We start from the raw sequence: 26066 nt of genomic DNA, 5'->3' as shown, positions 1-26066 counted from the left end.
AATATATATATAAAAAACAAGCAATAGCAGCCAAATCACATTAGAGCTGAAATATGCTGTGAAGAATTTCCACCATACATGAATAAAAAGCATTAGAAACAGGAGAAAACAACACCAAAGTTTGTTTAGGAATTGTTTTAATGCTCAGAAAGCAGTAGAAATTCTCAGAACTCACTGGGAGCATAGGAAGCTCCCAGGCTGCATTGCAAACACACAGTCTAACCAGACTGAAAAGCTAACCTGTAGCTAAATAACAAAAAACTGACACTGTGCCTTTAAGGCACTCATGACCCCCTGAATCCCATCATGCCTCAGGAGTGGCAGTTAGGTCAGTTGTTCTTTTCGGAGACTGAAAACCAAACCCAAAACACATAGGTCAACAATATCTCCTTATGAACGAGAATCCTTTGCCCGGGGAGGCGGGAGGGTTGCTTATGACTTTGATGAGGATACCCCTGGAAGAGAACTAGGATTACAGGTAAGTAACTAATCCTTCTCTTCCAGGGGATCCTCATCAATAGTCATAAGCATTAGAATAGAATAGCGAGCCTCTCCTCATCTCTGCGGGCAAAGGAAAGATAAGACAGAAATCTCATCAATAAGCTTGAGTAGACAAAAAACAGACTACCCAAACAGATTCCTCAAGGAGGCTTGCCCTACTTGAGTGTCAGTCCTGGAATCAGAGTCGAGGCAGTAATGCCTCGTAAAGGTATGCACTGATTTCCAGGTCGCGGCCCTGCATATTTCTGACATGGGAACGTCATGCAAGAAAGCCACTGTAGCCGCCTTCCCTCTAGTGGAATGCGCCTTTGGAGGCATCAACAAAGGTTTTCCTGCCAGTTGATAGGCCAACTTAATGCAAGAGACAATCCAACTGGAAATTGACCTCTTTGCCGCTGGAAAGCCAGTTCTCATTGCACCATAGTTCACAAACAGTTGGTCCGTTTTCCTAATCCCTTTAGTCTTTTCCAAATAAAACTTCAGCACTCTTTTAAGATCTAAGGAGTGGAGTGACCGCTCAGCCGGGGTCGTCGGATTTGGAAAAAAGGAAGGGAGGGAAATAGACTGATTTATATGAAAATCAGAGATGACCTTAGGCAAGAAAGAAGGGTGAGCCCTTAGAACTACCCTGTTATGGTGGAACACCGTATAAGGTTCCTTTGCACAGAGCGCCTGTATCTCACTGACCCTGCGTGCAGAGGTAATCGCCACCAAAAAGGCTGCCTTCCAAGAGAGATGTTGTAAGGAAGCCTTGTGGATGGGCTCGAAAGGTGGAGACATTAACCGAGACAGAACCAGGTTTAATTCCCACGGAGGAGAAGGATTGCGCACAGGGGGATACACTTTCTTCAAACCCTGAAGGAAATCCTTGACCACCGGAACTTGAAAGAAAGACACCTGGTCAGGGGACTTCCTATAGGCCACAATAGCTGACAAATGTACTCTAATGGAAGCGTACTTCAAACCAGCCGTTGCGAGGGAAAGGAGGTATGGCAAGATGACGTCCTCCTGCCCTTTAACAGGATCCAAATGATGATCCCTACACCACAAGTAAAACCTTTTCCACTTGAAGGCATAGGATGCCCTCGTGGACGGCCTCTTAGCCTCCCTCAAAATGCTCATGCAGTCTGGAGGCAGGTTCAAATGTCCGTATTGCAGGACCTCAGGAGCCATGCTGTTAGGTTCAATGATGGGAGGTTGGGATGCATTATCCTCCCGTTCATTTTGCTCAACAGGTCTGGTCTGCAAGGGAGTCGTTTATGTGGACACACAGACAGATGTAGAAGGTCCGGATACCACCACTGCAGAGGCCAGTCTGGAGCAATCAGGATCATCTCCATGTTCGTCCTGAGAAGCTTGGACACCACTCTCGGGATCAGAGCCAGGGGAGGAAACGCGTATGCAAACATCCCTGCCCAATCCAACAGAAGAGCGTTCCCCAGCGTCCCAGGTCTGTGGAACCTGGACGCGAAGGCGTGGCACTTGGTGTTTTTGTCGTCTGCAAATAAGTCTATGGACGGACGTCCCCAGCAACGAAAAAGCTCTTCTACTACTTCGTCGTTTAGCACCCAGTCTGGCTGATCTTCGAAGTGCCTGCTGAGTGCGTCTGCTTTGACGTTCAACTCACCCGGAAGATGCACCGCCACCACTGTGAGACCTCGAGAGAGGAGCCAATGCCATATTGTCTGAGCCTCTCGAGACAGTGGGCGAGATTTTGTGCCTCCTTGTTTGTTCAGATAGAACATGGTTGTCGTATTGTCCGTCTGAACCAAGACTGAGATGGATGTGATCGCTGGCAGGAAAGCTTTGAGAGCCAGGAATACCGCTCTGAGTTCCAGCATGTTGATGTGGTATGTCTGCTCCTGCGCAGACCACCGGCCTTGAATCTGAAGCGGGCCCATGTGTGCTCCCCAGCCATGCAGGGAGGCATCTGTCACTATAGATAGGGACGGAATGGGTTGATGAAACGGCACTCCCACCATCACATTGTGTCTCCGAGTCCACCATCTGACGGACTCCTTTGTCGCCTGGGAAAGATGGATATGGTCCTCCCAACGACCTGTTGCCTGGTCCCATTGATCCTCCAGGGCCTGTTGCAGAGGCCGCATTCTCAGCCTGGCGTGTGGGATGAGAAAAATGCAGGACGCCATGGAACCCAGCAGAGACGCTACCTGTCGCGCTGTCGGAGGACGAGACTCCAGCAGAATCCCGCACTTCAGGTTCATGGAAGAAAGTCTCTCCACCGAAGGAAACGCTCTTCCCACGCTTGTGTCCAGAACGGAGCCTAGGTAGTGGATGGATTGCGTAGGCCGCAGGACTGACTTCTCCAGGTTCACATGGAGGCCGAGCCTGTGAAGCTGTTGCAGACACAGATGCAGATCTTGTATTACCCGTACCGGGGATGGACCCTTCAGGAGCCAGTCGTCCAGATATGGGTAAACGAAGAGACCCTTCTTGTGAAGAAAAGCAGCCACCACCGCCATGCATTTGGTGAAGACTCGTGGTGCGGACTTGAGACCGAAGGGTAACACCTTGTACTGGTAGTGTTTGTGCCCCACGACAAACCTCAGGTACTTTCGATGTTGCTGCGCAATCGGGATGTGAAAGTACGCATCTTGTAGATCCACCGAACACATCCAATCTCCGACTTGTAGATGAGGACATATTTGGTGAAGCGCCAACATGCGGAACTTTTCCTTGACGATAACCTTGTTTAGGAGTCTTAGGTCGAGTATGGGTCTGAACTTGTCCTCCTGATCTTTTTTGGGGACAAGGCAATATCTGGAGTAAACTCCTTTGCCTCTTAGAGCGCGAGGAACTTCTTCTATCGCTCTTTTCTGCAGCAGGATTGTCACCTCCCGTCGGAGCAAGCTCAGTTGGTGAGGGCAAGAGCTCTTCGGAGGGATGCTCTTTGGAAGAGCACGGAAACGTATCTTGTAACCATTTCGCAGTATATTCAGCACCCACTGATCTCTTGTGATGCTGACCCACTCTTCCAGGTGTTGTGATGCACTTCCTCCCACTGGAGTGGGCAACGGTGTCAGAGGAAGCCACTGTTCAGGTCTTTCCTCCTCTCGGGGTGTTGGAGGACTGCTGGTGGCCCCCTCTGCCCCTGCTGGGCTTACCACAAAACTGGGGTTTTCCCTGAGCTTTGTTCTGCGACCACTGAGGGGTTTGAACCCTCTGTTGGGCCCCTCTCCCCTTGTTGGACTTGAAGCGGCGCTTGAACTCCTTCTTCTTCTCCAAGCCCACCGCTTTCACCGTGTCCAGCTCAGTGTCAGGATTCATCGAGTAGCCACTGTAGCTTCCTCAAGACTGTTGTTCAAATCCCTGTCATGGCCCCGTTCTGCACGATCTAATGTGTGGTTTCCTTATTCCTCTGGCAGACTGAGAGATTCCAGAGGTAATCCGGGTCATTGAACTAAAGAACTGCTGAGATTGTATATAGTTCCCCTCCCTAAGATGGCCGCTCAATGTTCCATTTAGAGTACTCGATAGATGCGCCCTCTAGTGGACTTCTGGAAGGCGCGCGCTCCTAACTGCGCACTTCAACGAAGATTCCGTTCGAGAAGCTTGTTCTTGTCGCTGCTCCGCGTCAACTATTCATGACGGGAGAATAACAGCAATTATCTAAGACATTCGGAGTATCATAGTACTTGAGTTTACAGAGACGTTTGTGAGAGAAATCCTTGTCGTGCGCTCTCACTGCTCAGAGAGGCACCTCTGTCCAGACGAAGCTCCCGGCCACTGTCCCAGAGCGGTGACAGCTGGCATCCAGATATCATAACTGCTCTTCAGGATAAGGCGAGTGTGACTTGACCAGACACGACGAGGTAGAGTATTCAACTGAAGAGATTCCCGAACTCTACAAGTAAGGTGTTACATCTTCTCGTCAAGCCAGCAAGTACAAAAACTGTATTGTCAGCACTCGCATTTACCCCTGGACATTCCCCCTTGCGTTTTTCCTTGCGTTTTTCCTTGCCTTTCCTCCCCCTTGTTCCTTCCTATATCCTTTTTGCGTGCTACGGAGATTCTGTTGAACTCTTGCTCGCACTTCTGACCAGAAGATCAACTCTGCATAGAACCCCCAAGACCAAGTCTGACGAAGGGCTTCACAGGTACTAGTTCAGTCCGAGAGAGAGAGTGAGCGAGAGTGGAGAAATATTCTGGGTGGAAATAATAATGTTCGTATATGTCTTCACTGCAGGAAGCTCAGTCAGATAACATTCCACAATATAGAAGAGAGGCAAATACCTGGGCAGAAACTGGTAGGACAAGTTTCGTTTACCATTTAAGAATAGTCTGCATAGTGAAGGAAGGTTTGTGGTATATTCTCTGTCTCTCTCCCTTCTGTGTATTAGGCACCTACAGAGTCGACGTTGAGACGTATAGCAGTCGCTAGAAGTAGGGTGCCAGTCGAAGTACAGGTATTCTCTTCTCTGTCCACTTCCCCTTTCCCTGCTGCTGGTGGTCTTGCTCTGGAAGCGAGGGTACCGGTGAAAGGGTGATCGGGACATTCGTCAGTACTGCCCCTGCGAAGCATTGGAGCATCTGGACACCGTGACACTCAGTCTTCATTCGGGTCATCTCTTCGTCCGCGTGTTCCCCGAAGAGGGCGGAACCCGAAAAGGGGAGATTCAGAATCCGATGCTGGGCATCCGGTTTCAGCCCTGTAAGGCGCAACCAGGCCGATCTTCTGGCACAAACTCCATGGGAATAGGAATGAGCCGAAAGCACCGCCCCATCCGCGGCCGTGCTGATCATCTGGTTAGCCACCAGACACCCCTCCGTAACAGTTTCCTCAAAGTCCTGCTGGTCTTCTTTTGGCAGCTTGGCTTTGAATCTTTCCATCGAGTCCCATAAGGCTCTGTCATACCGACCCAGGAGCGCAGCTGCACTGGCGACTTTAAGAGTGGAAGCAGCAGAGTTGCAAACCTTCCGACCCCAGGAGTCTTGGGTCTTGCTGTCCTTATCTGGTGGGACTGAAGATGAACCAGCAACCGCATGTGTCTTTCTCGCCGCTGCCACGATGACAGAGTCCGCCGGAGGGTCAGACTTCACAAACACCGCGTCAGAAGCCGCTGGTTTGTATTTCTTTGTAATGCGTGCTGGCACTGCTCTGATTGACGCTGGGGTTAGGAAAACTTCCTTGACGGGGTCCATAATCCCCGGAACCAAGGGCAGCAGCGGTCTGGAGATGGCCCTTTTGTGCAAGGTTTCGAAAATGACCGTCGTCGTCACTTGAGGGACAGACATTTCGATGTTCAGTTTAAGCGCACCTCTCTGCAGAACGTCCAGGTACGTGCCAATATCATCCACAGGGGAGGACCTGGACGTCGGACTGTCCGTCAAAGTCGGAGATTTGTCCCTCTTTGACGATCTGGTAGATGAAGTGGAAGAGGTAGACGGGGTACGTCTACGTCGATGGTGAGAACTGCGTCCCCGCTCCCTCGACTTCCTGGAACGCTCCTCCCGTCTAGGAGAGCGAGACCTGACCCGATCTCTTGGACGATGGTCTCTTCTAGGGGATCGGGACGCCCTGGGGGATCTGGTCGGCGACCGCACAGGAGATCTGCCCCGGCGAGGGACAGAGGTCTTCCGACCATCCAGTCTAGGATCCTTTGCAGGCGATCTAGATCTTCCCCGACCATCCCGTCTAACTTCCCTTGTAGGCGAACGGGACCTCCTTGGCGCATTGGTGGGTAGATTCACAGGCGTTGAGCGCCTGGGAGGGCTACGCTTGTCCATCTCCTCCACCAGGTCCTGGAGAGCTGACCTGTGGCGTGGGCTGGCATATTCCTGCATACGCCTGGTAGGCCCATCGTCTCTCCAATGGTCCAAGGACCTGTACCATCTTGGCGACAGCCTGATGCGCCCCGCAGAAGGATCTGGACGACGTTCAGGAGTCCTGTGCACAGGGCTCTTGGATCTTGAATGCGCAGTAGAGGAGCCCGAGGACCGATAAGATGAATGGTGAGAAGCAGATTCTGTCACCATGATCGTATCCGAGTGCCTCGACATCGAGCGCTCACTTCTCGCAGCCGACCGCTTCCGAGGAGTTGGGGGATCAAACAATCTCGACCTCGAATGTCCTTGAGAATGTTCGTAGTCTCTCGACGTCGAGCGGCGATGCGCAACCGCCGACGGAGCCCTCTGCCTCGACGTCGAACGGTGGTGTCCGGTCGTCGACGGGGACCTCAGCCTCGACGTCGAACGACGATGTCCAGTCGCCGACGGAGGCTTCTCTCTTGACGTCGAACGGTCTCGCCCTGTCATCGACGGAGCTTTTTGCCTAGACGTCGAACGGCGATGGTCAGTCGCCGACGTAGAGCCATGCCTCGACGTCGGATGCCTGTGCGACGACGGCGGTGGGGTATTGGGCACCCTCGACGCCGAGCGCTGCTGCTGCACCGACGGAGACCGCGTCCTCGACGCCGATTGACGAGCACCTGTCGACGGCGGAGGAGTCACCCTTCTCGACGCCGATCGTCGCCTGGTTGACGATGGCGAGGTGACGTCCCTCGACGCCGGTCGTCGCCTGGTTGACGACGGCGGAGGGGTAATGGACCTTGACGCCGACCGTCGCCCGGTTGACGGCGGCGGAGTAGCCTTCCTCAACGCTGATCGCCGCCCGGTTGACGACGGCGGAGGCGATTTCGAAGATGGAGCCGGTGCCTTCGATGTCGTCGACGTACCTGGCCTTCCTCCCGACGGCGAGCCCGCCGTCGACGGCAGCGTCCCAGAGGAAAGTCCCTCTTGTGGATCTTTTCTCAGCGCCGAGCCCGACACTGAGGTAGAAGGGTGTGAAGACTTCTTCTTTGAAGACGAGTGGGCCTTCTTGGAGCCCTTCTTCACTGGAGATCTCCCTCTCGAAGCTCTGTGGGCCAGGCCATAAATCCGAATTCTCTCCCTGTCCTTGAGAGTCCTTCCTGACAGGTTCTCACAATGTGGACAGGTGTCTGGATCATGGTCATCAGGCAGGCAAATGATACAGACCTCGTGGCTGTCTGTCTTGGCCATCTTGCTGTTACAAGAAGGACATTTAACAAATAGAGAAGGCATTTTCGAAGTAAAATGCCCTCCAAACTGCTCAAAACAAGCAGTATCTTACTTGACCATGTGTAAGAAGTCGAAGTAAGAGTAAAAGTTGTCAAAAAGAAGCAATTTATCTGCAAAAAATCAGAAAATTAGTGGAGCTGTGAAACCAGGGTCCTTCACTGAAGGAGCCGGAAAGAACAACTGAACTAACTGCCACTCCTGAGGCATGATGGGATTCCTATGCTTCCAGTGAGTTCTGAGAATTTCTACTGCTTTCTGAGCATTAAAACAATTCCTAAACAAACTTTGGTGTTGTTTTCTCCTGTTTCTAATGCTTTTTATTCATGTATGGTGGAAATTCTTCACAGCATATTTCAGCTCTAATGTGATTTGGCTGCTATTGCTTGTTTTTTATATATATATTATTTATATATATATGTGTATTTATATGTGGGGCACATATAATATGGTGTTTCCGGGGTCCCGCACATAGGCAGGAATATTCTAATGCTTATGACTATTGATGAGGATCCCCTGGAAGAGAAGACGACATTTTATCATCAGTAAAACGATAACGCTGGAACTTCATAAATGAACTACAACCACGTGTGAACAACAAAGTTACTCGCAATAGAGATTTTTATTTTGGGCAAAACCTCTCTTAATGGGTGTGAAAATAATTTTAAGGTTTACCAGAATTTTACAGAGAACCTATCAGGGCCAAATTCAGGGAATGCCGCCCCAAGATAATCTTTGGGAACAGCCTGAGCTTTAGTGTATGTTATACGGAGTGGTAATTAATGAATGCGCAGGGCCCCAAAAACAGGAGGTCACGAATTATAGTATGGGAAATTATGTTCGGATCAGTCACTGTGAAGGCCAAAAACATGGAGTTCACTCAGAAAAGATCAAATATGAAAAAAATATTTACACTTGTGGACAAGAGCGAGGAGCAGTGGTATTGTGAGGAGAAAGCAGTTTTAGGCTGGAGGAAGTTCAAATGGATATTACAGTGGATAAGAAAGAAACTGAGTTATGATGATTTAATGTCATTGGTATCTTGGATATTCTGTATTTTTTAATGTATTGATTTGTTTACAGTTGAGGCTGGGAAAGCAATATAGTTTTTATTTTTAAAAGAATATGCATACTTTGACAAGGACGGCCTCTGTATTTTGAACTCAAAGATAATATACATTATTTCAAAAGTATTGCCAAGCCACAAACTATTGTGATGAGAAATATTGATCGGTGAGGTGTGGTTGGTCATGGATTGCACAATCGATCAGTCATGTTCGGATAACTGTGGGTCCCTGTTGAAAGTCATTTTACTGTGTTCCACTACTTTTGCCCTCAATCAATAGTTATTTCCAGATAGAACTTTGCGGCTCAGTCAAATGTGTGGATAGCACTGTCGGGCCCAGCTAACAGTTATTTCAGCTGTGTTCAGAAAGGACTTTGTTGAGCAGTTAAAAGTTATCTTGGGAGTTTTGCAATTTTATTTTTGGGCTCAGTCAAAACTTGACTTAGCTAAGCCCGAATTTCATTATGGGAGTCAATTGAATGTATTCCGATAGTACATGTTGGCTCAGTTTTAAGTTACCTCAGCTGTGCTTTAGATTGTAAATCCCTTAGAAATGTTCAAAATGTTGACTCAAAATTTGGCCTTTGAAAGAACGCATGTTTTCCTTTTTTTCAATGTAAGTCTCCCAGAAATTTTAACGCATGTAGTAAACAATGAATAAAAGGTGGAAGCTGCAAGCGCTCCAATGGTCACTGATCTGATGAACATCAGTTCGAGCTTTTTTCTTTTCTAACTGGGAGTAGATGTGAGAGACTATACACATTGTATTACAGATCTCAGTGATTAATCTGTAAAAAAAAAAAAAGTAAGTGCAGGGGCCCAATGCTTTTCTTAAGAGCCACTTCGGGGCTGCTCATTGTCCGGATTCTTATTTGCGCTGTTGCCGAATACCAAGTCTGTCTCGCATTGTTCTTTCTTATACCTCTTTTGCCCACCATCTCAGACTTCTTGTCTCTTTCTCTGACTCTTGCAGATTCTTTCTCACCTCTGCTTTCACCCATTCTCAATGTTTTCCTATCTTTCTCTTCTGCACCCTTCCTCCATTTTCTGTCTTTTTCTGTTTTAATTTAGGTGAAAGTCTGATGATTAAGAATAGGTCCCTGTCGGTAAAAATGAGCACCGTAAACCACTCCCTGCAACCACCAGCACATGAATGAAAGAGCATTTATAGAGCGCACAGCTACTCAAAGACTGTCCTGGGAGTTAGTTACGGAAAAGCCAGGTTTTAAGCATTTTCCTGAAAACGGCTATCTCAGACACTTTCCTGAGATGCCAGGCTCAACGTGGAGGACCTCATGGTTTTTGGCAGCACACATTGTGTGACTCTCCTTCTGAGAATCTCTGCCCATTCCCCTGAAGGGCCTTGAAGAATAGTACCAAAGCCTTAAAACTGATCCTTTTTTTTAGAGGGAGACAGTGTAAGGCCTTGAGGTAAGGGGAGATATGGGTCCTGAGTTTAAGCAAAAGGATCGCTCTGGCAGCTGCGTTCTGGACCACCTGTAAGCGGTTGAGCAAATATTCAGGGAGGTCGAGGTACAGGACATTGACGTAGTCCAGTCTGGAGATGATAAATGCCTGAACTACAGTCTTCCTGTGTTCAAGAGGGAGAGAACTTTTGTAAGCATCTGTAGAAGCCTAAAACAGGAGCCTGCTACCAACTGGACCTGAGATCTCATCGAGAGAGTGCTGTTCATCATGATGCCCAGATTTTGGACTGTGCTTTCTGCGGAGGGAGGAGGTGACATAACCTATGGCCACCATAGTTTCCACTCGTCCACGGGTGGAGAGGTAAAAAAGATGACCTCAGATTTCTCTGCACTACATTTTAACTGGGTCTTCCTCAAACATGAGAACACTTTCGAGAGACAGGTGCTGATCTTCTCACCTTCAAAGTCAGCTCCCTTGTCGCAAGTAAACAGGAGCAGAGTGTCGTCCGCGTAAGAGATAATTTTAGCGCTGCACGATTCTGCCAGTGGACCGGGGGGACATATATAGTTTGAAAAGAGTAGGACTCAGTATCGAGACCTGGGGAACTCCCACTTTCAGGCTGGGGATGGGAGCCGCAAAGGGGGGTCCAGACTTCTTGGTTTCCATCCTCTAGGAAGTAGGTAAACCATTTCAGAACGGTGCCGCCTATTTCACAGTCCTGTAGCATGTAAAGGAGTCTAGTGTGAAGCCGCAGAAAGGTCCTATAAAATCATAATTGCTTTATGCCCCTGATCCAGCTTCTCCTTAACAAGCTCAGAGATTTCGAATAGGGCAGTCCCTGTATTATAGTTGCTCTGAAATTTGCTGACACTGAGGGTTAAGCAGAGAGAATGTTTGCACATTTCCAAATACCAGGCACGTGGCGTGCCGTAAGGGAGATTTTAAGTACCTTATTTGCCACAGGGTTTACAGACGTGGCCACCGAGGCCAACAGTTTAGCTGGGCATGGGGTCAGTAGGGGACCCGGACTTCAGACTCTTGATGATATCCAAGAATACTTCCGGTTGAAGCAAAGGAAACTGTACAAGCTTCGGGCCACTGATAGAGGCAGGTTGCGCCACCGGGGCTGAACGGGTTGCACAGTCATGGTCCTCTGGGGACCCCCTAGAAAAGGAGTCCTGAATAGTCATGATTTTGTCGTGAAAGAAAGGCACAAGTTGGTTAGTCCATTCGAGAGAGAGGGGTAAAGCCCTGGCAACAGAAGATGGGGCATAGAAGGCTTTCATGATTTTTGCATTTATTATTCTGAGTTTGGCAATCTTTCTGTTGGCCTGCCACCGCTGCACCAACAGAACAGGACCTCCATGCCCGTCAAGCACCCCTCCATCTGCGGTATTACAACTGTAATCCATGGCGGGCGGGCGGTGCTGCCCTGGTCTCACGGCAGCGTCTTTATAAGGCTCATAGGTGAGCCTTAACTGCATACACTACTATGACAGCGCCTGCAGCATGTTCCTGCACGATTTGGCATGCATGTCACACAATGTAGGAACTGGGGCGCAATTCCAGAGGGGCCCAATATGGGCCCCTCCGCATGCACCCCCAGGACCAGAGCCCCCTTAGTTGCCTCTCTCTTTTCACATGTGGTAATATGCACAGCGGTGCTGCAGTGGCACTGCCAGCATACTGCTGCCCACTTCCACTGCATGACCACCACCGGATCCTGGATATGTGGCGGACCTGTGACAGTACTGGGTGACCACTGCCGGATCCTGGATATGTGGCGGACCTGTGACAGTCCGACCACCACACTCTGAAAACTACAGGTGAACCCACAGTGGTGGGGGTGGTCGAGTATGGCAGTCCTGTGGACTGCTGTACTCGTAAAAAGGCAGTTAATGTATTTGTATTGACCAACAAGCCCAAAGGGTTTCTTTCCCTCCCAATTTACTTAAAGTCATGACCTTAGATTTGTCTGTATTTAACTGTAGCCAGAGTGACCTGAGTATGTTTCTATCATTTGCGACAAAGCTGAAACAGATTGCTCTGCATTTTTGGTAAAAATGAAGATGACATCCGTATACGCTGCTGCTTTAAATATGATTTAACTATGATATTATTGAGATGAATACCTGTAATACTTGTATTTGTCCCAAACATGCATAGCAGGGGTTCAATAGCTAACAAAATTAATGCTAGTGATAATGGTCAACCCTGTCTTGTACCTTGTTTTAGGTCAAAAGCACAAGTAATAATGCAATTTTGTCTAACTCTTGTGGCCGGTTTTTCATAGAGGGCCATCACATATTTGTAAAATTGTTGCAGAGTTGAAATTTATGTAAAATTGCACTTAAGAACAGGTAACTTTGTCAAAAGCTTTTTCAGCTTCAAGAGCCATAGCTACAGATGGTTTGTTTGCTAAATTAGCTTTTTCAATACCATGACAAAATAGCCTGATGTTGTTGCTAGAGAGACGATTCTTGCCAAAGCTCACTGCGGTAGGGCGGATGAGATTAGGTAATAGTTTTTGTAAACTAATCAAAAGGATTTTTGACATATATCTTGCAATCTACGTGAATCAACGAGAATGTTATATAGGTTTTGGGTTGAGCAAGAGGTTTCCTCACCTTTGAAATGATTGCAACTACTACTTCTATCACCACTGTCCTCAAAATGGTGAAAAGGTGCAAGTAAAGGGGCTTGTAAGCTAGGCCGGAAGGATCTATAGCTTTATGGGAATCCAGTCCTGGGGCTTTATTAATTTTCGAATTATGACAAACTTTAGTAGCTTGATCAATAGTTATAGAAGAATTAAGCTTTATCCTATCCTCCTTGGAAATGAAAGGGAGGTTTAACACAAAATTTGAAGCAAACTTTAAAGTCCACTTTAGAAGAGTTATCCTACAGTTTCGTGCAATACTCCCTAAAGATGTTCACCATATGTTCAGATTTTAAATGTGTATTTCCCTTTCATCTTTGATTGAGGGGATGACATGTTCATTCTGTTTACATTTTAAGTATGAAGCCAGTATTTTTTCCAGCAGTATTCGCCTCATGGAGTCTGAAACTTTTCTTCCTCATACTCAGATCATTTCGAATATGTGAATATTTCAGTTGCCTGTGTGTGTATTCTAAATATTTATTTTCTTTTTTTAAGGTGAACAAGAAATTGTTTACTTCTTTATTCAATTGCTATCTTATATTTATTAGGTATCCCCAGACTGTAGCGTTTAGTGTTTCCCAACGGATGAGAGGTAAAATATCCTCCTTAGCATTTTCCGTAAGGAAATATCAATATCATTATATATTTTTGTTAGGTAAATCTGGTCATGCAAGATGTGATGGTTAATTCTATATAGATTCTGTGTTTTATAGGGTGAGTCACACAAAAAGTAAGGTGTAATATATGAGTGGGCTGAAATGTGCCTCAGTTTTATGGAGTTTTCTTTTAACGATTGTATATGATCACTAAAGATCAAAATATATCTATTCAGGAGTAAGAGGTGTGGTGGAGATTAAATTGTGTAGTCTAACTTAGCCACCACCAAATACGATCAATGCATTTTCTGGAATGTAGCTAGTAGTTTGGATGAGATTAGAACAAAATTCCAGTTTGTCCCCATTTGGGGCATATATGTTGCTTACATAAACATCAGTGCCCTCCTTATTCATATTAAAAATTTCCACCTGCCTTCTCTATCTTTATTAATGGACAGTATAGAAAAGGTAGCTTTTTTGAGTATCATTGTTACTGCTTCACTTTTCTTACCATCTGCTGAGGAACAGAGTACATCACCAACCCATTTAAAAAGTAAACATTTTAACCAATTTTGCAATCTTGCAAAAAACCTTTATTCCCTTTCAGTTTATTTGTATAATCTGAGACGTTGTGCCCTTTACCTGGTGATGTAAACTAACGTTATAATGTTTCAACAAATTCTGGTAAGCGATATATCAGACAAAATCATCTAACATTATACATAACAAATGTAACAAATAATTACATTATTTCTTTGCATTTTGCATCACATAATTGGTGGGAATATACTTTGGAAGCCATTTACCCATGTTAAAACCATATTAGCATCAGTCAACTGCGAATTATCTGAAAAACATGAGAGGCCGATATGGATATGAGAATAAAATTGAAAGTGCAAAAATGGAAAGGATAAGAGTAAGAGACAGGATAACAAGGCCTTGAATAGTCTGAATATGCAAAATCAAGAACAACAGCAAAGAAAAAGGTAAAGATCACCCCATCACTCCCAAACCTCCTCCCAACCACCACCTTTTCGAAACAAAGAAGTATATTTCAAAGACATGTAAGCTCTAGGATGAATACAAATATATACATCTCAATGCTATGAATAATATCCAGAAAAAGGAATACTCACAATACATGAATAAAAGCTACTTCTTAACTCTCTCAAAGAAGAGAGCATCTTGAAAAACATGCCATTGCGAAACATGGAAGGTTTTGAATGAATGATAATCTTCTGAATAGCTATTAATGATGTTAGTGGAACAATCTAAACTTAAGGTTGCAGAAAACTGCAGTAGGAGAAATGAGGATAGGTGTTACCATGGGCCATCCAAAATATCTTTGAGAAGTTAAAGAGTAAGCCAATAATGTATGTGGTATAGGATGACAATAAAGTATTATAACATACTACAAGCAAGTTGCAGCATTTAAGTACATTTAAGCATACAAACATTACCACATCCTTAATGTATAGGCTCTGCTCTTTGTTTGGATTTAGAAACAAATTAGTTGGAAGCGCGTGTCCACTTATGCATTGTCTAGTTTGTCTAGAAACCTTTTGAGCTCAGTGTCAGTTTGAAAGATGTGTTCAGATCTATTCAATAAAACCTTGAATAGTGAAGGGCCTGCAAAGGAAAATTCTAGGTGTCTAAGTCACTACAAATCTATCCCCCGCTATGAACAGTTTTTACATCAATAATTTAACTGCAAATGGTGCAGTGATATTACCCTACATAAAGCATCCCCTGCTGCACATGGCCTTCGACCCACCTTCAGCTATGAAAACAAAATAAAAAAAAACACTTTAACTAAAACGGCAGCTGCCTTTCCTTCGTCCTCTGTCCCTCCGACATCTTCCTGCACTTGTGGTCAGCAGCAGGAAGCATCCACCCTCCCAGCCTCCCCATAGTCAATCACAATGCTTCAGTGCATTGTTGTGATTGGTCTGTGTGTCGTAGCTCGGCGCTCAGACGGGGACTGGGAGGGTTTGCATGTTCCTCACCCGGCTGTGTAATGCAGCCTGGTGGGGAAGATTCAAAGTGTGCAGGACTGTTTGCCAGCCAAAGAGGGCTGGCCAAGCAGTCATGCGCACCTCAGGAGTGAAAACCACTCCTCTACATACTATGCCAGCCCCGCCCCACTCGAGAGCCACTGAAGTGTATAGGAAAAATAAAATGATAATAACACTAGTTATCATCATTATATTTTTCCTTTTGCTGTGGGGCGATGCTCCTACACCTTAGCGGAGGAGCCATGGACTCAACAGGGATCCACGGATCCTTGCAATCCACTTGCCTGTAATAGACAAAAACATTTTTAGCTGCCACTACTCAATGCAAGGCCTCAGAAAAACATAGTCAAGTGACATAATGGATATGGAAAGCAGACCCTTTCCTCAGGGAGGTTGAGAACGCAATCTACAAGAAAAATTTAGCTAAAAAATGAAAATATATATATTTTTTCAGATCACGCCACTTTTAAGGCCACATCTTAAAATGAGCCTTGGTCATACCAAATTGACAGCTATGGATCTAGTTCTGCAGATCAAAAACCCTTATGTAAAAGCATTTAATTCAGCCAGTGCCCAAATGTCCAAAGAGGCCTGGGAGACTGAGCACAGAATGTGGCTGAAGGCCAAGCCTCACACCTAGAGTTGAAAGCATGCGGTCAATGCCCACAAGAAGCATATTTGAGGATAGTGGTAGCTTAGAACCGACTACACCGGGGATGCACAAAAGGCTCTAAAGACACCTTTTTACATCTACCACCCAACAGGTTTAGGAAATGGCCAACGTCTACACCATGAGCTCAGTACTCACCGCACACTGCAACATGCTTTGCACACCAGGCACTAAAGATAGAGAGAATGGTAGAAAAATGTGCACCGAGGCCACACTCAGATCACACAGCGCATTGGATGCTGAGGAGCGGGGACTGGGACTTGAACGTTTCCTTTGAGTTTACAGAGTTTTTGCTGCATTTATTTGAAAAATAACAATAATGCCTTTGCTATTTATGACTTTCACTGAGAGCAATTAGTTCGAAAACCAGATTCTAAATCTGGTTATTAATTACTATGAGGCTGCAATAAAAGTTAACAAAATGTGCTACTCACTGTATGTCATAAAGGAATTCCAGGCCACCCTGACGGGGCTCTTTAGGAGAGGAGACTGTCAGTGCAGCTTTGACTTTCTGTTCTCATGAAAGGCAAAGGTCATAACTTCAAGAGGGGAGGCTTTGTGATGGCACAGAGGGTGGTGGGTTGGATGGCTTGAGGCCAGTTATTTAAATTTACATTGGGGACAGGGAGGAGAAGCCATGTTAGATAAGACTCCACATTACTTCTTTGTCTCTGTGTAGCAAATGAAAGGAGGCATGCATTATTTTGAGGGCGAAAAACGTGATAATGACGTTTCTCAGCTTGGGATTTTGAGTGAATTCATAGGCAACTCGAGCTTCACTCTCGTCTGTTTGATGTCAGGCAGAAGCCCTCAGTGGAAAGCATCCCTAATATTCACTGTTACCCACCTACAATTACGTATTTTGTTTGAGGACGAGTAATTATTTTCTTATTTCTTAATAGCAGTGTAATCAGAAGGACACAGAGGAACCTCCTTCAAAGACAACCATCCTCACTCCTCTAAGTTTCTTGTATCTCAGTATAAGTGGTCGAGGTCAGAAGGATCTGTGGAAGGATTCATAGGCACTTATTTATGAGTCCCTTAGTGCACCGTTGTGCCACTTTTGTGAAGCAGAAAAGGGGGTGGTGATGAACAGAGTGGCTGAATTAAGCAGACCACTCTTACCCAGTCCAAAGATCAGGGCATGATCCATCACCGTTTTTTAGCTCCCTGCACCATCCCAGTTCAGAACTTGGCTATATGCAAATTAGTCTGACCCTGGCCCAGTGCATCATGGGAACAGGGCAGACCAAACTTCCAAGCCAATCCTTATACTGGGAAGGAAACAATTAATTAATTAATTAATTATGTGCTTATATAGCGCTGGAATCACTCCCGAAGGGGTACCTCCGCGCTTCGACCGCTGCGAAACCCTTCCTGGCTTCCCTGAGAGATGGTCCCTTAGTGGGTATCTCCAGGGTGAGACCAGGCATCCCCGGCGGTCTGGTGGGGCCGTTAGTGAAGATGAGGCAAGCTAGTGCCCAGAGTTGCCGAGTGTGATCGCTGATCAGAGTGGGCACCGAGGCGAGAGAATTATCGAGTCCGCTGACCGGTTTCTGGCATTTCAGCCGTCTTCGGCCCGGCTTGCTTGAATCCTGATGGTGCAATGAGCAAGGGACTCACATCTGAGTATACCCTTCCACGCTTATGGTGGACAAAAATGATTCAGAAATCGTTTTTGGCCACTATAGGTGTGGCAGGGTATACTCAGACATGAGTCCCTTTCTCACTGCACCATCAGGATTCAAGCAAGCCGGGCCGAAGAAGGCTGAAATGCCAGAAACCGGTCCCCGGTAGCTTGTCTCCTTTCTGGTGAAGAATTGGCTTGGTAGTTTAGTCTGCCCTGTTCCCATGATGCACTGGGCCAGGGACAGACTGATTTGCATATAGCCAGGTTCTGAGCTGGGATGGTGCAGTGAGATAAATAACGGTGACGGATCAAGCCCTGATCTTTGGACTGGGTAAGAGTGGTCTGCTTAATTCAGACACTCTGTTCATCACCACCCCCTTTTCTGAATCGTTTTTGGCCACTATAGGTGTGGCAGGGTATACTCAGACATGAGTCCCTTTCTCACTGCACCATCAGGATTCAAGCAAGCCGGGCCGAAGAAGGCTGAAGTGCCAGAAACCGGTCCCCGGTAGCTTATCTCCTTTCTGGTGAAGAATTGGCTTGGTAGTTTAGTCTGTCCTGTTCCCATGATGCACTGGGCCAGGGACAGACTGATTTGCATATAGCCAGGTTCTGAGCTGGGATGGTGCAGTGAGATAAATAACGGTGATGGATCAAGCCCTGATCTTTGGACTGGGTAAGAGTGGTCTGCTTAATTCAGACACTCTGTTCATCACCACCCCCTTTTCTGAATCGTTTTAGGCCACTATAGGTGTGGCAGGGTATACTCAGACATGAGTCCCTTTCTCACTGCACCATCAGGATTCAAGCAAGCCGGGCCGAAGAAGGCTGAAATGCCAGAAATCGGTCCCCGGTAGCTTGTCTCCTTTCTGGTGAAGAATTGGCTTGGTAGTTTAGTCTGCCCTGTTCCCATGATGCACTGGGCCAGGGACAGACTGATTTGCATATAGCCAGGTTCTGAGCTGGGATGGTGCAGTGAGATAAATAACGGTGATGGATCAAGCCCTGATCTTTGGACTGGGTAAGAGTGGTCTGCTTAATTCAGACACTCTGTGCATCACCACCCCCTTTTCTGAATCACTTTTGTGAAGCGGCAGCAGCATAAAAATTCACCACCCTGCGCCATATTTATAAAGTGACTCACTTTGTAAACCCCTGCGCTACATTATACCTGTGTCAGGTATAATGTATGCAGGGTGGGCTTTCCAACGCAGGAACGCCATGTAGAAGTGACGCAGGGAAATTTATGAGATTTCACTGCGCAACTTCTAGGGTGTCACTACTACATAAAATCCTTAAGCCTTCTTTAAGCAGGTGTAATATTGACGCAGGGCTTTTCACAAGGGGCTTGCCCCATGTGAAAAGACACATTGCTGAAGTTGCATCTGTTTTCAGACACACTCTAGCGATGTGCCAATTTTGCGCCTACAGATACGTCAGGAACACTGATGTATCTGTAAATCCTTGAGACATGGAGAGCCATATAGTAAATATGGCACATCTATGATTTCGCATGGATGGTGCACTGAAACGTGGCGCATTGCTGTTTTCCCGCAGCGATGCAACACTGTTCATAAATGAGACCCAGAAGTGGAGAAGTGTGGCTCAATGATTAGAGCGGCAGACCCTGATGCAGAGGTCTAGCCCGGGACCAGGGTTCAATTCCCCGCCTCGGTGGGTCTTGGGCTCAAAATTCCACGGACCTGATAATTCTCGCCTCGGTGCCTATTCCAATCATGTGTCCCACTCTGCAACTCTGGGCAATAGCTTGCTTAATCTCCACAACGGCCCCCACAACGCTAAGGATGGCTGGCCTCCACCTTGGGGGTGCCCAGGAGTGGAAGCCTCACAGGGAAAGCCAGGATGGGTTCCACAGCCGTATTCGTACAAGTGCCTTGAGACTCTTGCGGGTGAGTAGTGCGCTATACAAGTATCAATTTACATTTTAGAATGTATAAGCTTTTAACCAACAGAATATCTCAATGTATTAAACACTCTCCGCTGAAATCTGGATCTAACCTGAAAGCCATAGTCTCATATTCCAGGCAGAGATTCCCCTCTCATTCTTCCAAGGTTTAAAACTAACGAAAAAAAAGGAAACATTTATTTTTCAAGGAAAAAATAAATATATGGAAATAAGCACTATATGAAAAAGTTATTCTTTTTTTAATAAATTTTATTTATTTTACACAAACAATTAACATTGCAAATGCAGGAAACGGTTATTCTTATTATTAGAAGCAGTAGCAATATTTTGGTTATTGATTGACAATAAGAATAAAAATATGATAACAATAATTAAAACAAGGTACTGTTATGATTATTAACATTGTTATTGTGTATACGATCATGATGAGGATATTTACCTGATTACTTCTCTTGCTTTTATCATTGTTATTTTTTATATGTATTGTTAAAAAATGTATTTTATTAGATATTGTTTTCAACAGTATACTTATGTTATACACATTTTTACTTTAATTGTTAACATGAATATTATTATTTTTACATGTTTACCTAGATATTCATGTAGGTCTATATTCTGGTTCTAAGAATTTATCCAAAATGTGCTCTTACATCAGGAAAGAGCTTTTTTTTAAAAATTAAGTCACATAAAATTATATTTAAGGGGTCAGAGCATTTATCTGTGGATACTATTGAGATGAACAGTCCTTTGCAATGAATGCAGATTCTCTGTTCTTTTTGTTGCAGACAAAAAGCGCTGGTCTCCACAGGTGGTAGAAGTGTCCAAGCTGCATGTGACTGGTTAGTATGAACTAAACTATATGAATAAAGTCTGTTCCTCTGAAACGTTTTTGACATGGTTTTACTTTCCGAATTTACCACTGAAAAAATTCCGTAGATGTTCTAAATGTGATTCTTTCAGTTGAAATCTATATTAGAACATTGGAATGTTGGGAGCTCCATTGCAGACAATGGAGTGCTCCCTGCTTCTACGGGCCGGTAAAGGCCCGCAGAGCAACATTCTAATGTTCTTCAAGGGCTTCTCGAAGCTCGAGGGGATTTATATCCCCTTGAGCTTCGAGAAACCTTTGTTTAATTTGTTAGAACATTCTGCCCTCTAGTGGCAGAATGTTCTAATAGCCTTATAGCCCTTCGTAGCAGGGCTATACCGGGTATTAAAGTACTGCTGTCTTGTTAAAGTCCCTCGCCTTTGGCTCGGGCCTTTAACGATTCAGCGGGCCTTTAATAGCCGGTATAGCCCGCTACGGCGGGCTATAAGGCTATAGTAAAAGTCAAGATAAGAAGATAATATCGCATTCAATAATTCAGGAGTCGTTTTAATGTAATATTGGGGATATAAGGCACCATAGATGTGCATTAGACTACAATCCTCATTGATATGCAGTTATACTTTTTATTTACGTAATTAAAGTTACATTTATTATACTCTTTAACATTGATTAGCACTGATGTTAGTGTAAATGATGTAATAGAAAGTTATGCAATAAAGAATTTACTCGGTAGATTTAATTAACCATTTTCAAATTGATTTGAAAATATGATGGCTACCCTTGTTTGCTTACCATGGAGTTAAACTGTTTATTTCAATTTGGCAAGTGCACTTTTAGGCACCCCTCTATAGGAATAAAAATATATTGCAAGACGGCACATCATTATTATCGACATATTGTACATATCATTCTTGAAAGCCAGTCTGAGTCTTTTACATTTTCATGTCAATTACTAATTAATATAAAACGAAAATATGAAAGAGTATTAACCAGAAGAAACGTAATTGTGACTCTAAGACGGGAACACACACATAATTTGATCACTAAAATTGAGACAATCATGCGAAATCTAAAGGAATGTTGGATGCAAAAATGCAGGCACTTTTTGCATGACTGAATAAGAGTCAAAGAAAAAGCTGAAACAGCTCATTAAACTTGTCTAGATAGCAGAACACAATGAATAGTACTGGTGATATCAGTATAAAATTCCCTTTTTGAGCAGAGCTGTTGGCTATGTTCCGGATGCCTTTAAATCCTGAGGCGGAAAGTAGCGCAAGCCAGTGAGTGATGCAGTGAGCTTGAGGCATGTGACAATAGTCATGGTAGATATATAATATATGTTACTCCAAGATACCAAAAACTATAATCCCGTGGTGATGCAGAACATGAGGAGTCGTGACCATTTCTATATAAACAGTCCAGCTCTGCAGCTCCTTTGCATCTCCTTGGATATTGTTGTGTGCTTGATGACGTGAGGTGAGGAAGCAGACAGCAGACACATTGGTAACCATTGAGTGAAATGGTGAGGCTGTAGCATGGACCACTACGAGCATACACAAACCTGGGGAGCAATCTTGAGCCAACCATAAGTCAGTTTAAACCAATTAAAGGCAAGAAAAGGCTAGATTGGGTGAGAAATCCATTTCATATGAAAATAACCTTATTTGTGCAAAGTAAGTGCTAGCCTTTAACCCTCTAACACACAGGAGCACTTTGGTCAGTTCCCTGGCTAGTGGCATAGCATGCGACCTTGCGGGATGCTGAAATATTTCTTATCAAAAATAGTCAACATCCTGGTAAAAAAATAAAAACATTTAGAGGCAGTAATTAAGAAAACCCATACAGCATTTATAAAACATATAGCCAGTAAAACGGTCTCCCGTTTGAATGAAACTGAGCAAAAGTAAAGGTATATCATCCTGGATTTCAATGAGGGTTCAATGAAGTGAACGGATAATTTAGTCCAGTGTTTTATATTATAGTGTCAGCATAAGGACGTTTCTGACTACGTACGTTAATACATGGCCTAAAATACCAGTAATTTCACTTGTGAAGTCACGTGATAAAACATAATACAAAACATATTTATGATATTCCTGCAATGATTCTAAAATCAAACTCAATTTAATCTTCGGAAAATGTAACTCTATTGGGATGTGTAGCATGTAGAGGATTAATTTACATGCCCACGGAAGATATGATAGAAATAGTATAATTTCAACATGAAGAAATCTAACCACTGCTTTCTTGCTTCCTAACACCATTGAATGTGTTCTTGGTACAGGGTATTTGGAGCTCAGGCATATCTTTGTCCACAACTTCCCCTTGCATGTTGTGTTTAGGAGAGAGATGGGGCATTCTAATGCTCTATATTCATTCCACTAGTGTCTGCCTACTTCATCAATTTGCCACAACTCCTTAGGCGTCTTTCTTCTTATGATTAGGTACCTGAAAATCAAGGTCATAAAATAGGGCCTAAGGAGTGAAATGTGCTGTGATTGTATAATACCTGCAGCAGCAAAGAAGATAGTATGATCCTGGATCATCCACACTCTAGTGGAGTGGTAAAACAATATTATGAACTAAATATCATCTAACAAAAATATTGAATCCTAAATATAATTTAACAAAAACATATCACACCATTGGAGTTAATAAGAGAAAATCTACAGTCAATGAGACTATAGTTTTGTAAATAACATTAAGGACACTGTATTGTTATTTAACATTTTTGTCAGCAATATTATGAAATAAAACCATCTATAACATGAGTAGTGCTTACTCGAGGGAGCATGAGAATCTCAATTGTTGAATCTCACTACTGTCCCGAATGAAGATAAAGGTTGGCACATTATTTAAAGGTGACCCTGCATAGGCTTGCCCCTGAGACAAGTAGAGTTCCGTAGACACAGACCCTTGTTAGAACCCCGAAAGCTCCCTCCTTTGGTCCGAAAGAGCAGGCGTGTGTCATTTTATTGATAATATGAGCCCTGGCAGATTGTTCCCTTCATCTCCAACATGCTTTGCTTTCTGCGTAAAAGATTTTCTGCCATTTTTGGAAGATGTACTCTCATTACTGTCAACCAGCTATCAGCCAACTCTGATTTTTTTTATTGAAATGCCTAAAGCATTATATGACTTGTAGGCTTCTAAATCTCATAAGACACATTAAATCAAATGTTATTCTATGCTTAAAGGTGTTGCTGATACAACAGCACTGGACATGGGGCCAGCTGACAGTTATGCACTCTGTACCAAAGAGTATGCTCTTGGTGTATACTGTTTAGTCCACTGTTTGATCTAGTTTATAAGTGTGTTTAATGTACAGAATATGTGATAAAACTGCCCTTTGTCCTAATCATTGATGGCATAGGCGTTAAAGCCTTAAATCCTATATAAAGTAAGGTTTTCAACTACTTTACAAAGTTTAAAGCCTTAGACCATGTAAAGAAAAGTTTACAACTGGTAAAGCTTTAAACCCTATTAAATAGCGTGTACATGTGTTGAAGATTTAACCCCATAAAAATGTATAAATGTTCATGCCTTACTCTACATAAAGGATAACTTACAACTGGGAGCCTATAAATTCAAAAGAAAGGTTTGTAGCCAATAAAACCTTAAAGCAATAAAGACTGTTAAAGTTTTACATTTCGTAAGGAAAAAGAAAAGTTTGTTTTCCATTCGGGCTGGAGTCTAGGTATTAGGGAGCAGTTTGTTGTGTTACAACTCCTTGAAAACAATATAGGCAGATTCGTCTTTGTTATTTCATCAGGAATTGTTCATTGAGAATTTGTATTCTTTTATTTTTTTATTTTTACCATAACGGAAAAGTCGAGGTTTACTGCCAGCAATTGTTCTTTTTGCTGATTTAACGGGCAGCTTGTCACACTGAAAGATTCCTGTGGCTTTACCTGCCACGGTGAGTTTGTTTCTGTTATTAATTAACAAGTTTACTTGAAAGAAGCGCTGGACGTTCTTCACATTCTAAACCCTTTTAGGGACAGTTTATTTTCTTTCTTTTTTAGTTTCTGCTTTCTGTGACAGTACATTTATGAAGTGTTCAGCATTTAATTGAGCATTTGTTAGAACTCCAAGTTATATTATGTTGGACAAAGACTGGGATGTGAGAGCCTTTATATAATAAAAGTCAGATGTCACATCCACTAAGTCCATATTAATGTTGCATACAGTGCTGATTCCACAGCGGTGAAGTATTAAGTAGCAGTCCAAGGTCGCCAGCAAGACAGCGCCTACAATTAGCAAAAGCGTTCTCTTTCTGGGAGCAAGGAAGGGGACAAAACATTCTTTGGCACTTCTTACAAAACTCTTTGGATAAATCTGGGATGAATATGACTGCACCCATTGGGTTTACATTCTCCTGGGTTGTTTACAAAGTTAATCATCTCCACTTTGGCTTTCAGGTTGTTCTCTCACATAGATGACCCTTTCCTAGACGACCCCCTGCCTCGGGAGTACGTTCTCTATCTTCGGCCCACGGGACCCCTGGCACAAAAACTGTCCGAATACTGGCAGCAATCTAAGCAGTTATGCGGCAAGAACAAAGCACATAACATCTTTCCGCACATCACGCTTTGCCAGTTTTTTATGGTAAGTTGTAATCTGAACAAAAATATTTTTCCTAGTTGCTGACACGAGTTGGTGGCCATCGTTTGAAAGATGACATATCGCCTTATTACACAAGACTTGCTATAGAGCATGGCTCCTTATGTTGGGAATCTTGTGTGTTTGCATTTTTTGTAGTGCTGTTAAAAGTGGTTTATGGTTTCTTTTGCAGATATTAGCCTAACACATGAGATCCGTGATGCCAGTGATGATGTAATTTAAGATTATATTAGTCATGTCGTGCGCAGTCAGTACTAGTGCATGATAAGGTGTAATGTATGGCTTCTGTACAGAAACTTGACAGGCAAATGTCATTGGTTTTTCAGTTTGAATTGTGACCAAACAAAAATTAAATTCCGTGGTTTTATGGGGATTTCTGTGCTTTTATAAGCATACATTTATATCCTATGAGTAACAGAACTGTAACTAGTGCAGCACGAATCTCTTCTCGATTGACTTTCTGCGCATTATTGTACCTTCTAGTGATTGGGTTTGAAAGTGTTATTTACAAACTTTTTTTCTGTTTGGCGCCAATCTAGGTCAATGGTACTTTTTTCAGGGGTCCTAAAGCATGGTCTGTTTGTGGCCGAGAGATGCATTGATGCCAGCCGTCTAGCCATCAGGAGGGTATAAGATGGGCGTACAGGAAACAAAGGATGTACATGGGGTGGGCAATTAGTCGTAGAGGTAATTTCAGGGTGAAATCACATCCCTCCTTTGTCTTTGTCCTTTGTCCCCCTTAATTGCCATTATGTGATAATGGTAAGTGGGACACTGGCACAAGTTAAACCCCAGACAGATGCCTGGCTCTGGCTCAGAACAAGGATCTCTTGGATCTGTGTGCCCCCCAAAAAAACAAGCCTTGGCGTGGCTTTTGCCTGCCACCCATGGACTAACCTCATGCACCCACAATTAATGACAAACCATTAACTTCTGATGTAAAATGTAAGAAGGAAAATAATACCCCATCTACTGGCTAAATCCCAGAAATTGAAACCAGAAAATCGGGGATCAATCCAGGACCAAATTGTGTGATCCTGGGCAATTGTTTATTTCACTTTGC

At 44.2% G+C, this 26066-nt stretch overlaps 1 protein-coding gene across 1 annotated transcript in view; it reads left to right on the top strand.

Moving 5' to 3' along the window:
• UBASH3B (ubiquitin associated and SH3 domain containing B) overlaps nucleotides 1-26066 on the top strand; it is an 806096-nt gene that overhangs the window by 325046 nt on the left and 454984 nt on the right. The window contains exons 2-3 of the mRNA XM_086956973.1: nucleotides 20337-20390; nucleotides 24802-24988. Of these exons, the coding sequence (XP_086813099.1) occupies nucleotides 20337-20390; nucleotides 24802-24988 (241 nt within the window). The remainder of the gene's footprint in view (nucleotides 1-20336; nucleotides 20391-24801; nucleotides 24989-26066) is intronic.

Source organism: Lissotriton vulgaris, chromosome 2_1 (assembly GCF_964263255.1).
Source record: "Lissotriton vulgaris chromosome 2_1, aLisVul1.2, whole genome shotgun sequence".
Classification (NCBI taxonomy): Eukaryota; Metazoa; Chordata; class Amphibia; order Caudata; family Salamandridae; genus Lissotriton; species Lissotriton vulgaris.
This window is presented reverse-complemented; position numbering and strand designations above follow the sequence as displayed.